This window comes from Aquarana catesbeiana, linkage group LG02 (assembly GCF_042186555.1).
Source record: "Aquarana catesbeiana isolate 2022-GZ linkage group LG02, ASM4218655v1, whole genome shotgun sequence".
NCBI classification, from domain to species: domain Eukaryota; kingdom Metazoa; phylum Chordata; class Amphibia; order Anura; family Ranidae; genus Aquarana; species Aquarana catesbeiana.
This window is the reverse complement of record NC_133325.1, coordinates 422258850-422273125: the sequence shown is the minus strand read 5'-3', so window position 1 is coordinate 422273125 and position 14276 is coordinate 422258850. Positions and strand designations below refer to the sequence as shown.

The window sequence follows — 14276 nt, the reverse complement described above, 5'->3', positions numbered from 1 at the left end:
AGACAGCATACTGAAGTTTAGACTACAAAAACTCTATGAAACTTTTGGGCCAGGTATGAAGACACTCTACCATAGAGATCAATAATTTTAATACGGTTCTGGTAGTATTGTGGTTTTATACCTCAATGAAAATCGTTTTTTGTTGCAATGAGATGTTTAGCATATATCCTCTGTCAGAATGGAGATCTGCCTTGTTTAGACAGATCTCCGTTCTGTGTCTCTGCCTGCCGATCGGCAGATGCTGGCGGACGTCCAGTGCCCGGCACCCGCAGATTGGCTTCTGCTGTGAGTAATCACAGCAGAAGCGGGCCGCCGGTGGCATGCACGTGCTCCCTAGGCAGAAGTGCAGAATCGCGCAGTATATGTATATGTGTAAATATATGTATAAGTCGTTCCGAGTATAAGTTGAGGCCCTAATTTACCACAAAAAAATGGGAAAAACTTATTGACCCGAGTATAAGACGAGGGAGAGAAATGCACAGCTACTGTAAGTGGAAAAGAGGGTCAACAATGCCCATTTGCATGCCTCACTGTGCCCATTTGCAAGCATAGGTCCCCCGAACTTCAAACTCGGTAGTTAAGTGTTCCTAGATGCCCCCCTAGCTGCAGCCAAAATTTGGGGTCTCTGAACCCAAAGTGTCCCGAAATGACATTGCTGCAGATGGACACAGTTGACCGACTTTGGGGCCCCGTATCTTGGGGCCACTTAGTGCTAGGGACCCCAAATGTGGTGTGCAAACCCAGTGGAACTAGCACCATAAAATATCCAAAGCTGGGATTTCTAGCACCAAGTGGCCCCAAGATACAATATCGGTTCATAAAATGTCAAGCACTTTTCTGCAGCAGAGAATGACATTTTCCGAACCTATTTTGGGGCCCATATCTCGGGTCACTTGGTGCTAGGAACCCCAGCTTTGGATATGTTATGGTACCAGGTCCAATAGGTTTGCACACCAAATTTGAGGTTCCTAGCACCAAGTGGCCCTGAGATACGAGGCCACAAATTCAGTTCAGAAAATGAAATTTTTTGCTGCAGAAAAGTGCTTGACTCGAGTATAAGTCGAGGGGGGCACTTTCAGCACAAAAAAGTGCTGAAAACTCGACGTGTGTATGTACATACATACATACATACATACATACATACAGTTCCCTGTCCTGGTAATTGTCGCCCAGGTTGAGGGGCTCCAGGGGTATTTAATATGGAGGAATCTGTTTTATCAGTAAAATTCAGTTGGGGACCTGGAGCCCGGAGATTCCATAGCGTTATGGGTGGGATGGAATCTCCAATCCTGGGACCGGGTTTTGGGAACAGCTAGGAGTCTGGCTGGTTGATTGAGCAGTGGGTCCTGGGCTTATAGCAGAGTCAGGACTAGGGTTCTGGGCTCCACCCTCCCGAGGAGTCCAGGCAAGCAAGGAGAAGCATGCATGTCTGCATGCTATAGTCAGAGGGCCCAAAGCTGTGGGCTGAGCAGCAAGGAAGCTGAAAAGAGGTACAGTAGTTGTACGGGAACTCTGTTATATGGCCAAGAGGGCTGAGAAAGCCTAAACGGCAGTACTGCTGAGGAGAGCCAGGTGGCTTGGTGTTTTTTCGTTTATTATTACATTACTGATGTATCAAATTTGAAACCCCCTGCATTGGAATACTCAATGGACATTTTCTTTCTTTAATAAAAGTGGGCCAACAAGCCCTTAAATGGCATGACTGGCATGGACTCTGCTCACTGGTGTGCTCTACACAGAAGCTAAAGAACCCCCAATATTACAAGTGGTGGAGAATGCGGGCATAACTGAAGATCCTCGCATATACCAGTGAGCTATTGCCAGAAACTACCTGTGCTCTGCAGCAGGTGGTGTACCTGGAAGGGAGAGGCCCCTTAAAGAGACAGTGCTCCTGTTGTTGTTCTGTGCAGTGAAGTAACTGAGTATGGAGAGTCCACCAGCGTTTGAATCTGCGGTGGATTGGTGCAAGTGGCAACTGGCAGGAATGGACCAAGCTAAAGTGGAAGGCAAGCCAACCTTCGATACAAAGAGAGAGCTGCTGGATGTCCATACCCGGGAGAGGGGTGTTGTTGCCCCTGGCAATGCTGCTGTAGTTAAACCATCAGCTGTTGCAAAAAGTGTGAAAGTGACACAGCTTGTGACAGGGTCCAACGGAGGGAAGCCTGTGTTATGTGCCAGAAGAGAGGCTGGCCAAAGGCCAGGACTGAGAGTGATGGCCCATAGCAACACAGAGGAGGCAGTCGGGCTGTCTGTGGACCATGGGGTGTGCCTGCCAAGGGTCGTGGCAAACGGCTTCCAGAGGAGCCAAAATGTTCGAGAGATCCAGCAAAGCTCTGCTGGTAGAGTGCACTCTCCCATGGCAATGAGAGTGGAAGTTCTGCCTGGAGGGAGGAGCTGCAGGAGAGATTTGGCTTAATGTTCCCACAAAGAGGCCTGTGCGTTTTTGTCAGCTGGGAGTCGCCAGGAGAGAAGCACCCTGGGGAAAAAGTCATCCAGTACCAGGCCTGGAATGTGGCCAGCTGGTGCATGGTATATTTTCTAGGCATTCGTTTTCGTCCAAATGTCAGGTATTTTCATTATCGTTTTAACAAACGATAACGAAAGTGCAGAATCTGAAAACAAAAATCTGACCTAAACAAATGCTTTATTTCCGTTTTTGTTGCTACAACAGTTTGATATAGATAGGAGATTCGACAGGATGATGACAATAACAATCTGTGTTCATCAAACCTGTGGTCGAATGTGCCTAACCTTAGCTCTATTAGTCCAAGATTATTCTACATAGAGAAAAGATTCGACGTAGGGGAGAAAAGATAAATAAAAATGATGATGATGATGATGATGATGATGACGATGAATGTTATTGGCTGATTGTAACCAAAGAGGAGGAGCAGTAAAATAGCTAGAACTAAGTACACACTTACTTTGGCTTATGGTGTCTGTTGAAAGTTCTAAGAAGATTCAACGGAGCAGGTAAACTATACGGCGTCAAACAGTTTAGCTGCTCCATCGAATCTTCTTTGAACATTCGACAGACACCATAAGCCTTCAATGACAGATTCGACCTTAATTTGGATTTTCGGACGAATACAATTTTTAATGAAAAACAAAATAAATAACGAATTTCGGGAGTAACTAAATGTATTTTTCGGACGAAAACGAAATTCCGAAACAAAATATTTCAGTGTGCACATGTCTCTTGCCCTAGATTATGGAATATGGCTGGAGATAATATTGCTGAGCAAAAGTTTCATTTGCAGGCACAGATTCCTGTGAAAACATGTCACCCCTAGCAACAAGAAGTTTCCTGTTGTGTCGGCAGGGGGTGCTAAACAGTGGGAGATGCCTGCTATAGTTTTATCCCGTAGCCACCAGGGGGAGTTGACCAGTAAAAGTGCAGCAGAGGATTGGTTCATAAGACAACGTACTCAAATGAAGATGGTGACCCCTGCTACTGCGGTGGGTAAGACTGTCTTTAATGAAATGATGATGGATGGAACTGCTGATTTCATGTATAAAAGGCCTAGTTACGAGACTGTCGATAATGTGAGAATGACCCCAGTTAGTGGGGCCACTGAATGTTCGCTTGAGAATGACTTTTCCCTACCCAGTGGGAATGAAGGGGTTAAGGTTCAAACAGATCCTGTGTTGATGACTAAAGGTGTTGTGTCTAATGTCTGCCAGCCTCAAGTTGCAGTGGGCTAGGACATCCTGCAAGAGCTAAAAATGCTATAAGTGTGATCGTTAATGAAAGTCTGCTGTTATTGGGAAAACTCCAGGTTCTTTCAGAGCAAAAGCTGTTATCACAAATGGGCCATTGCCTGTAGCAACCGGTGGTAAGACAGCACAGTTGTCCCCAGAAATCTCCAGGGAACTTCATGTATTGGAGTTGGAGGTTGCCCTGGGCAACTGCGATGTCACTCTGGTGGGACAGGGTGGAACTGTACCGTGTAATGGTAATGTGTTAGTGCAAGCTGCTAGTACTAAAAAATGTGCAGGTAAATGGTGGGTTAACACAACCTGTGAAAAATGCAAAGGTGTGTGAAGCTTATGAAGCGCCGCCCAAGCAAGGTGGTGGTTTTGGTGTATTGCAACCTGTTGTGCTAAAACATGTGTTACTGAAGTCTGCCATGATTTGATTTGAATCTGCAACTAAGCCCGTCTGTTCTAATGTGTCTCCTTGAGTGAGTGGATCAGTGCTGAGGAATGTCGGTGAAGGAAGCACGGCTACAATGGATTGGGATAGTTGGGGTAAAAATCTAAGGTCCATGATAGATGAGGCTATCATGCACAAAAATAAGATGGACAAAGTTTCTGCTGTGCCAGCAGGAGGGATGGCAGGATGGCTTATACCTGAGGGAGCGGTGGCTGCTGCAGGGGTTAACCCTTGTGAGAAATATAGACCATATAAGGGCGAGCACACAGCAGACACTTGGTCCATAACCTACAAAAATAATGCTGACATGGCGTGTCAAAGTGACGTCACTGGGAATGTGAAGCAGTTCATTGGGGTTGAACCTAAGAAGTTGGATATGAGTGGAGCACCAGGCTGTGGTTGTCTCCAGCCGAGAAAAGGGTCCACTAAACCTTGCAACCTCTCACGTCAAAGCAAGTGAGTCTGTCTGCAATCCCAGTATCAGGAGAGTCCCCAGGAAGGACTTGGTCTGGAACCAAGGGTTTGGTTTCTAACAAAAGTATTAAAGGAGATTCTTAAGCTTTGGGATGTACAACCAGTCTATACTTGTGGTACAGCACAAAGGAAGTCAAGACAGAAATTGTTTGACTGTATTACTAGTGTAAAAAGTCACCTCTAGGTATACTAATGGGTTACTTCCTGTACAAAAGATATATGGGAGAGGGCTTTAAAAAAAAAAGTGTCTGAGGTTTCACCACCTAACAGCCAGGTAGAAGGCATTTCTGCTGCTATGGTCCAAGGTAATACTGGTCAGTTGTCGGTGAGGGGCGTGTATGCTGTACCAGTGGAAAAATCACATGAGATGGAAGGGCCAAGTGTGGGACCCGAAAGCAGCAGAGATCCTGACTGGGGCTCAACCGAAGGTGGTTAAAGAGACTTGGGTCCCCGGTCCAATGTTTGGTTTAGGTGACAAACCTAATAACGTCCCCGAGATAAGGGAACACGTAAGAAGTGCGGTAAAAATCGTATGTGGATCAGACGAGAGCTGGTCTGTTCAGGTGGATAAAAATACAGATGGCATCAGAACAGGTCAAGTGTAGGACAGCTACCTGCAGAATGGGTGAACCCAGGGGAGGTGATGTCCTTTGCGGTTCCCATGGGTGGTGGCGGCCCTCCGGTATGTGTGCCCTTTGCAGACTCTTTCCTAGCAAATGCTGGAAAAAAGGCATTGGTGACCTGGGCAACATTGAGAGGTGTAATGTTGGTTTGAATATGTCTGTCAATGATGAACCAAATAATTTGTTAAAGGTACATGACAGTGTGGTGTCCAAAGGTATTGGGAAACCTGGGAACCTGAAGCGTGGAGGCAGGAGGGTTGGTAGAAAGAACAGGGATACCCTGTTAAAATTTTAGGAGAGGAAGTCCTTATGAAAATGCACCCGGAAGAAGAGTTGGGAAGGTCTCAAAACCCATAGCAGATTGTCAGGGGGGCAAAGAAAGAGACGCCAATGGAAGTGGTGGGTTGAGTTGCCCTTTAGAAGTGAGGTTGGACAGGGTTTGACTTCCGTAAGCTGTAGTTGGCACATAGGTGCCAAAAGGAAGCTATGCGTTTCGCCCTCTGGTTCAAAACAAGGGGAGGGATATGTGACAGTACAGTTCCCTGTCCTGGTAATTGTCGCCCAGGGTTCTCAAATAGGCAGGTTGAGGGGCTCCATGGGGTATTTAATCTGGAGGAATCTGTTTTATCAGTTTCCTCCAAAGTTTGTAAAATCCAGTTGGGGACCTGGATGCCGGGGACGGAATCTCCAATCCTGGGACCAGGTTTTGGGAACAGCCAGGAGTCTGGCTGGTTGATTGAGCAGGTGGGTCCTGGGCTTATAGCAGAGTCAGGACTAGGGTTCTGGGCTCCACCCTCCCGAGGAGTCCAGGCAAGCAAGGGAGAAGCATGCATGTTTGCATGGTATAGTCAGAGGGCCCAAAGTTGTGGGCTGAGCAGCAAGGAAGCTGAAAAGAGGTACAGTAGTTGTACGGGAACTCTGTTATATGGCCAAGAGGGCTGAAGCGTAAAGCCTAAACGGCAGTACTGCTGAGGAGAGCCAGGTGGCTTGGTGTTTTTTTTCGTTTATTACATTACTGCTGGAGCAAATTTGAAACCCCCTGCATGGGAAAACTCGATGGACATTTTCTTTCTTTAATAAAAGTGGGCCAACGAGCCCTTAAATGGCATGACTGGCGTGGACTCTGCTCACTGGTGTGCTCTACACGGAAGCTAAAGAACTCCCAATAATATATATATATATATATATATATATATATATATATATATATATATATATATATATATATATATATATATATATATATATATATATATATATATATATATATATATATATATATATATATATATGTATGTATGTGTATCTTTTAGTGTAGAAAAGACCTAGTATGTTTCTCCTACATTTAAAAAGTCTGCCTGTTCGAGTTTTTTTAAAGTTCCATTTTTGTCTCATATCAAATCACAGTACACAAAATTTGAGTAAGGCTGTTCCTTATTTATCTTGACATCAAATTCCAGTTTGCTGTCGCGAATTATATGTCTATGCACACTACATAAAAAAAAAAAAAAAAAGGCATTTTTGGTCAGCTATATGCCATGTACAGTATGGACATTAGGCACACAAGCCATTTCTACTAACAGGTTTTGGGGACTTATCACACTGGGTGCTGATATCCACTTGCCACCCGTCCACCGTCAAATGACGGAGGGGCGGTGCGCCTCTCGTTCTGGGATAACATCTTATGACATTGTCCTACAACGACCGCTCCCGCGGGGGCACAGTGTTGCTAGGACACGGTGCGACCCTGATATCTGTAAAGAGCTGCTGCTCTTTAACCATGTAATCGGCTGTGTCCAATCACAGCCGGTCACATGTAAAAACGGAGATGCTAGTAATCGGCGCTCCTCGCCTCATACTGACAGTTGTGTGTGCCGAGGAGAGCCGATCAGCAACATCTCCTCGTGGGGACATCTACACATGTAATCAGGCCACTGATCATCAGTGCCCTGATTACAATATAGCCTCATCAGTGCCCATTAGTGATGTCAGTCAGTGCTGGCCATAGGTGTGCGCAGCCTACTGTATTAGGGTGTGCACCCCAAAGCTCAAACACATGCGCGTGCGTGTATAAATAAAAAATATATATTTATTATTATTATGCAATGGACAGTGTTGGTAGAGCAATGGACGATGTTAGTAGGGCAGAGACTGGTGTCAGTATTTTTATTACTTTTTTACAATTGTGTTTTTTTTTTTATTATTTTTGACAATTGTTTTTTACTTTTGAGCCCCATTGGGGGGATTTTGGTGAAATATCAGGGGTCTAAACAGACCCCTGATGTCTCACTTTTGAGACCGAGAAAAGGACTGAGGACAAAGATCCCGCAGTCCCTTTCTCTGCAGCCAAGCAGCAGGGGAAATCTGCACGGGGTGATTAAGGTGTGCCCGGGCACACCTGGCACACCCTGTGCGCACGCCTATGGTGCTGTCTTTCAGTAATGCCCATCAGTGCCACCTATTAGTGCCCATAACTGCGACATATTAGTGCCTCCTCAGTGCCCATAAGTGCCTCCTCATCAGCGCACATCAGTGAAGGAGAAAAATTACTTATTTAAAAAATTTACTGACAGAAACTAAAACTTTTTTTTATTTTTTTTTTTTTCCAAATTTACGGTCTTAATTTTTTACTAAAAAATAAAATAAAAAAATAAAATCCACCAAAAAGCTCTATTTGTGTGAAGAAAATGATAACAAATTTCACATGGTTACAGTGTAGCATGACTGCGCAATTGTCATTCAAAGTGTGACAGCTCTGAAAGCTGAAAAATGGCCTGGACAGGAAGGGGGTGAAAGTGCCCTGTATTGAGGTGGTTAATCACTGCATCCGAAACTGCACACTGCAGTCCCAAAATCAAAGGTTTCTAATTGCTGCATTGTATATCCACCTCAAGCACTTTGACCCTCTTCCTGCCCAGGCCATTTTTCAGCTTTCAGCGCTGTCACACTTTGACAATTGCTCGTTAATGCTACACTGTAACCATGTGAAATTTTTTTTTTTTATCATTTTCTTCACACAAATAGAGCTTTCTTTTGGTGGTATTTAAGCACTGCTGGTAAATTCTCCTTCACTGATGTGCGCTGATGAGGCGGCACTGATGACATGGCATTGATGAGGCAGCACCATGGGCACTGATATGCTGCACTGATATGCTGCACTGATGGCCAGCACTGACTGGCATCAGTAATGGGCACTGATTGCTGGCACTGATTGCTGGCGCTATATTGTAATCAGGGCACTGATGATCTTTACAGAGATCGGGGTCACGCCACGTCCTAGCAACACGGTGTGGCCGTGACACAAGAGTGGTCATTCTGGGAGGATGTCATGTGACGTCCTCCTAGAACGAGAGTCCCACCGCCCCCTCAGTCATTTGATGATTGGCGGGTGGCAAGTGGTTAAAGTGCATATGCATCTCTGGCATGTATTTTGCCATATATGACTGTGTAAAGTGGAGAGAAACCAGCATCAGTCTGTAACTATTGTGGATTTATCCATCTGCTTGGCTATCCAGGCTAGTTACATACAGTATATAGTGGGCCTGTGTAAGACTATACATGGATTTAAATGAGTGCTTTTTTCCTGAGATATCCAAGGCAATTTTTCTGCCAGTGATCCTCTATAGATTTAAGTGAGTTCCCTTGATTATTTACAGTCCTATCTCAATATCCTGCCTACAATTACATCCAAAACAGTTATGGATCTAAGTGAGTGCCTTTTTATCTATTATTTACAGTTCTATGTATAAATAGTTACCGACATTCCCGGGATTTAGACCCCCATTCCTGATTTTGTTTCCCGAGAAATCCGGTTCTTCACGGATTTTCGCCATCGCCTGCCACCGCTAGAGGTCCGTGGCCGGCGGAAGCATTGTCTCCGCTGGCCGCCATTTTTAAGAAGACCAGGAAGACGGCTGGGGGAGATAGACGGAGCTCCTGCATCGCAGCCCACCCTCCGCCCTGCTTCGCCTTGCCCCGCCTACCCCCCGCCCCGCTGCCAGTCTGTTATGGAAAGGTGCGGGGATTCTAGCTATGCGGCTGGTGGAGGGAGACAGTATCCTCCTACTAGGACACCTGAGGTGGGGGGGTGCATCGCTGGGGAAATCTGATGTAAGGGTGGCTCCGCTGGTGACCCCTGGTGTGAGAGGGGGGGGGGAGGCTCCGCTGGTGACCCCTGGTGTGAGGGGGGGCTCCGCTGGGGGCACCTGATGCAAGGACGGACTCTGCTGGGACATGTGACGCAAGGACGGACGGCTGGTGGCAGGCGACACGCTCAGGGATCCCACTGATTCAGCATTATGGTGAGTTGAATGATTTCATTTTATATTACAATGTAATAATAGAAATAATGCAGTTCAATTATCCTGACACCATAACAACCATGGTGCCGGGATGATTGAAGTGCCAACACCAGGTGTTTGGAGTATCTTTATCTGCTGATTGTTAAACTTTCTAGAATACACATTTCCATTGTTGTGTAGGATCTGGGGCTGCTGTCCCTCCATCCCTCATTTATCTCAGACTCTAACCACACCCCCTTTGAGCCACGCCCATTTAAGACACGCCCACTATTCGCGTAAACCACTCCCATTTTTCACCGCGGAGCACGGTGCATTTTTGCTCTTTCCCTTTGTCATGCCCACAAATGCATGCCCCGCCCCTAATTAAAACACCTACAGCCTAAACGCCTACAGCCAAAAAAGTGTCCTTTAAATTTTTTTTTTTTTTCAATGTTGGCAACTATGTGTATATTTGAAAGCTGTAATAAAGCGGAGCTCCACCCAAAAGGGGAAGCTCCGCTTATCTGCCTCCTCCCCCCTCTGGTGCCACATTTGCCACCTTTCATAGGGCAGCAGGTACCTTGTTTAGCGGGTAATCTTGCTGCAGCAAGATCACCCAGAAGTTTGGCCCTTCACAAAGCTCAGCATGCTTCGCTGTGCGCAGTAGGAAACTGGCTGTGAAGCCCCAAGGCTTCACTGCTGGATTCCCTTACAAGCAATGGCGACGGCAGTACCCGGGAGCCGATGGAAAAATTGGCTGGGGTGAAACGCACGGCATCCCTGGACAGGTAAGTGTCCTTATATTAAAAGGCAGGATTTGTAGCTGCTGACTTTTAATTTTTTTTCTGAAGGAACCTGGAGCTCCTCTTTAACCACTTGCTGATCAGGCTTTTTCTGGCACTTTTTGTTTACAAGTTTAAATCAGTATTTTTTGCTAGAAAATTACTTCTAACCTCCAAACGTTATACTTGCAAACGCTCGTGGAATGGCAACAAACTACAGTGCTTAAAAATCTCCATAGGTGACACTTTAAACGCTTTTACAGGTTACCTTTTCAGAGTTATAGAGGTATAGTGCTAGAATTATTGCTCTTGCGTTTGCAGCGATACCTCACATGTGTGGTTCGCATATCGTTCACATATGCGTGCACTTGCGTATGTGGAAGGATGGGGGGCGCTTTCAATTTCCCTTTTTTATTTTTACGCTGTCGTGTGTGTGTGTGTGTGTGTGTGTGTGATTTAAAAAAATAAATTATAATTTATCTATCTTTTGTAAATGCTTTATTATATCTTTTTTCATGTGACAACACTGAAGAAATTACACTTTGCTACAATGTATACAATGTAAAGTAGTGAGTGTACAGCTTGTACAGTGTAAATTTGCTGTCCCCTCAAAATAACTCAACACACAGCCAATATTTCTAAACCGCTGGCAACAAAAGTGAGTACACCCCTAAGTGAAAATGAGCAAATTGGGCCTGAAGTGTCAATATTTTGTGTGGCCACCATTATTTTCCAGCACTGCCTTAACCCTCTTGGGCATGGAGTTCACCAGTGCTTCACAGGTTGCCACTGGAGTCCTCTTCCACTCCTCCATGACATCATGGAGCTGGTGGATGTTAAAGACCTTGCGCTCCTCCACCTTCCATTTGAGGATGCCCTACAGATGCTCAATAGGGTTTAGGTCTGGAGACATGTTTGGCCAGTCCATCACCTTTACCCTCAGCTTTTTTAGCAAGGCAGTGGTCACCTTGGAGGTGTGTTTGGGGTCATTATCATGTTGGAATACTGCCCTGCGGCCCCGTTTCCGAGGGAATCATGCTCTGCTTCAGTATGTCACAGTACATGTTGGCATTCATAGTTCCCTCAATGAACTGTAGCTCCCCATTGCCTGCAGCACTCATGCAGCCCCAGACCATGACACTCCCACCACCATGCTTGACTGTAGGCAAGACACACTTGTCTTTATACTCCTCACCTGGTTGCTGCCAAACACGCTTGACACCATCTGAACCAAATAAGTTTATCTTGGTATCCTCAGACAACAGGACATGGCTCCAGTAATCCGTGTCCTTAGCTTGCTTGTCTTCAGCAAACTGTTTGCTGGCTTTCTTGTGCATCATCTTTCGAAGAGACTTCCTTCTGGAATGACAGCCACGCAGACCAATTTGATTACAGTGTGCGGCATATGATCTGACCCCCCACCCCCCCCCCCCCACCCCTTCAACCTCTGCAGCAATGCTGGCATCACTCATACATCTATTTCCCAAAGACAACCTCTGTATATGACGCTCAACGCGTGCACTCAACTTCTTTGGTCGACCATGGCGAAGCCTGTTCTGAGTGGAACCTGTCCTGTTAAACCCCTGTATGGTCTTGGTCACCGTGCTGCAGCTCAGTTTCAGGGTCTTGGCAATCTTCTTATAGCCCAGGTCATCTTTATGTAGAGCAACAATTCTTTTTTTCAAATCCTCAGAGTTCTTTTCCATGAGGTGTCATGTTGAACTTCCAGTGACCAGTATGAGGGAGTGAGAGCGATAACGCCAAATTTAACACACCTGCTCCCCATTCACACCTGAGACCTTGTAACACTAAAGAGTCACATGACACTGGGGAAGGAAAATGGCTAATTGGGCCCAATTTGGGCATTTTTACTTAGGAGTGTACTCGCTTTTGTTGCCATCGGTTTAGACATTAATGGCTGTGTGTTGAGTTATTTTGAGGGGACTGCAAATTTACACTGTTATACAAGCTGTACACTCACTACTTTACATTGTAGCAAAGTGTAATTTCTTCAGTGTTGTCACATGAAAAGATATAAAAAATATTTACAAAAATGTGAGGGGTGTATTCACTTTTGTGAGCTAGAGTGTGTATATGTATATATAAAAAAAATTTTCTTTTTTTTTTTTTTTTTTTTCTCTCTCCACACACACACACTTGTGCTCATAAGTTTACCCTGGCAGAATTTATGATTTCTTGGCCATTTTTCAGAGAATATGAATGATGACACAAATCTTTTCTTTCACTTGTGGTTAGTGTTTGGCTGAAGCCATTTACTACTATCAATCAACTGTGTTTTTTACACTCCTTTTACATCATAATGACAACAAACTGCCCCCCAAATTACCCTGATCAAAAGTTTACATACCCTGGTGATTTTGGCCCGATAACATGCACACAAGTTGACATAAAGGGGTGAAGCACTAGTTGGGAGAGATTTTCTACTCTTTGGAGTTTGTGGTAAAACAAAGGGAGTCAGGACAGGGCTCCCCCTGCTGAGGAAACAACGGAACTCGCTCCAGACCCTCTTGATTACTAAACCTTTTTCCTTTTTCTGTAATGGTTGGGGAGCAGGAGGAGCTGGAATCCGAATGTGGGGCCTGATTTAGAAGTCAGGAAAGATGACTTTTGTACAGAACAACTAAGACTCTACACTCATTAGAGCCAGAGAAAACATTAAAATGATTAATGGTGAACCTGTTGAACCCAATGTAGAGGTGTCTTTTTTTTTTTACCTACATGGCCCTTAAAAATAACTTGTAAATCAAGGGGAGGAGGAGGTAGAGCAGCTAGTGGTTCCCAAACCCTATTGCTGGATGGTATACTTATTATTAGCCCATGGTCATATAATGGGTGGACATCTGGGTATAGAGAAGACCAAGGAGAGAATAACCCAGAGATTCTTTTGGCCTGAGTTACATGCAGATGTCATAGAATATTGTGAGTCATGCCCAGTGTCAGTATTCTGCATCATCGTCCCATTTTCACAGTCCGCTGGTACCAATTAATTGAAGTGTCTATTGAAAGAATTGGCATGGATCTGGTGGGACCAGTAGTAAAGTCTGCCAGGGGCCATCAGCACATACTGGTAATACTGGACTATGCCACAGGGTATCCTGAAGCCATTCTCTTGCGCAATACCTCAGCTAAAACTATTGCCAGAGAGTTTGTCCAGGTATTTAGACGTGTGACTATTTTAACGGATCGAGGCACACCATTTATGTCCAGAGTCGCTAAAGAATTGTGTAAGTTCAAAATCTCCCATCTCTGTACCTCTGTCTACCACCCAAAAACTGATGGTCTTGTGGAGAGCTTTAACAAAATGCTCAAAAACATGTTAAAAAAGGTGGTGGACAAAGATAGGAGAAATTGGGATTTTTTTGCTGCCATACCTCATGTTTTCCAAATGAGGTACCTCGGGCATCTACAGGTTATTTCCCTTTTGAACTACTGTTTGGTAGACATCCCAGGGGATTGCTAGGTGTCGCAAAAGAAATGTGAGAGGGAGAAACCACGCCTTATAGAAGAGTCATTGAGCATATCTAACTGATGCAAGATGGGATTTCCACTGTCATGCCACTTGTACGGGAACATATGGAGCAAGCCCAGGAGGCCCAGAGAATGGTTTATAATTGAGGAGCCAAGACTCTGACCTACAACCCTGGGGATGGAGTGCTGGTACTAGTCCCCACAGTTGAGGGTAAATTCCTAGCAAAGTGGCAAGGTCCCTTTGAAATTATGGAAAGAGTAGGGGACAGTTTGTACAAAGTAGAAAGTTTGCCAGCCAGTAAAAAGAAACCAGAGCAAGTATTTAACATTAATCTCTTGAAACCTTGGAATGACAGAGACTTTACTGGCAGTGCCAACCCCCCAAAAGACATGGCCCCCGTGACACCTTAGGTACTCATAACTGAAAACATGTCAGTGGCCCAACAGAAGGACGTTAAAGAGTTTGTGAGTA

General features: G+C 45.1%; 1 protein-coding gene across 1 annotated transcript in view; it reads left to right on the top strand.

Annotated features, from left to right (window-relative positions):
- The window catches only part of LOC141128270 (nicotinamide N-methyltransferase-like), a gene marked incomplete in the record, with an annotated part of 52065 nt that overhangs the window by 11249 nt on the left and 26540 nt on the right, over positions 1 to 14276 (top strand). The window contains 1 exon segment of the mRNA XM_073615471.1: positions 1 to 53. Coding sequence (XP_073471572.1) covers positions 1 to 53 — 53 coding nt within the window.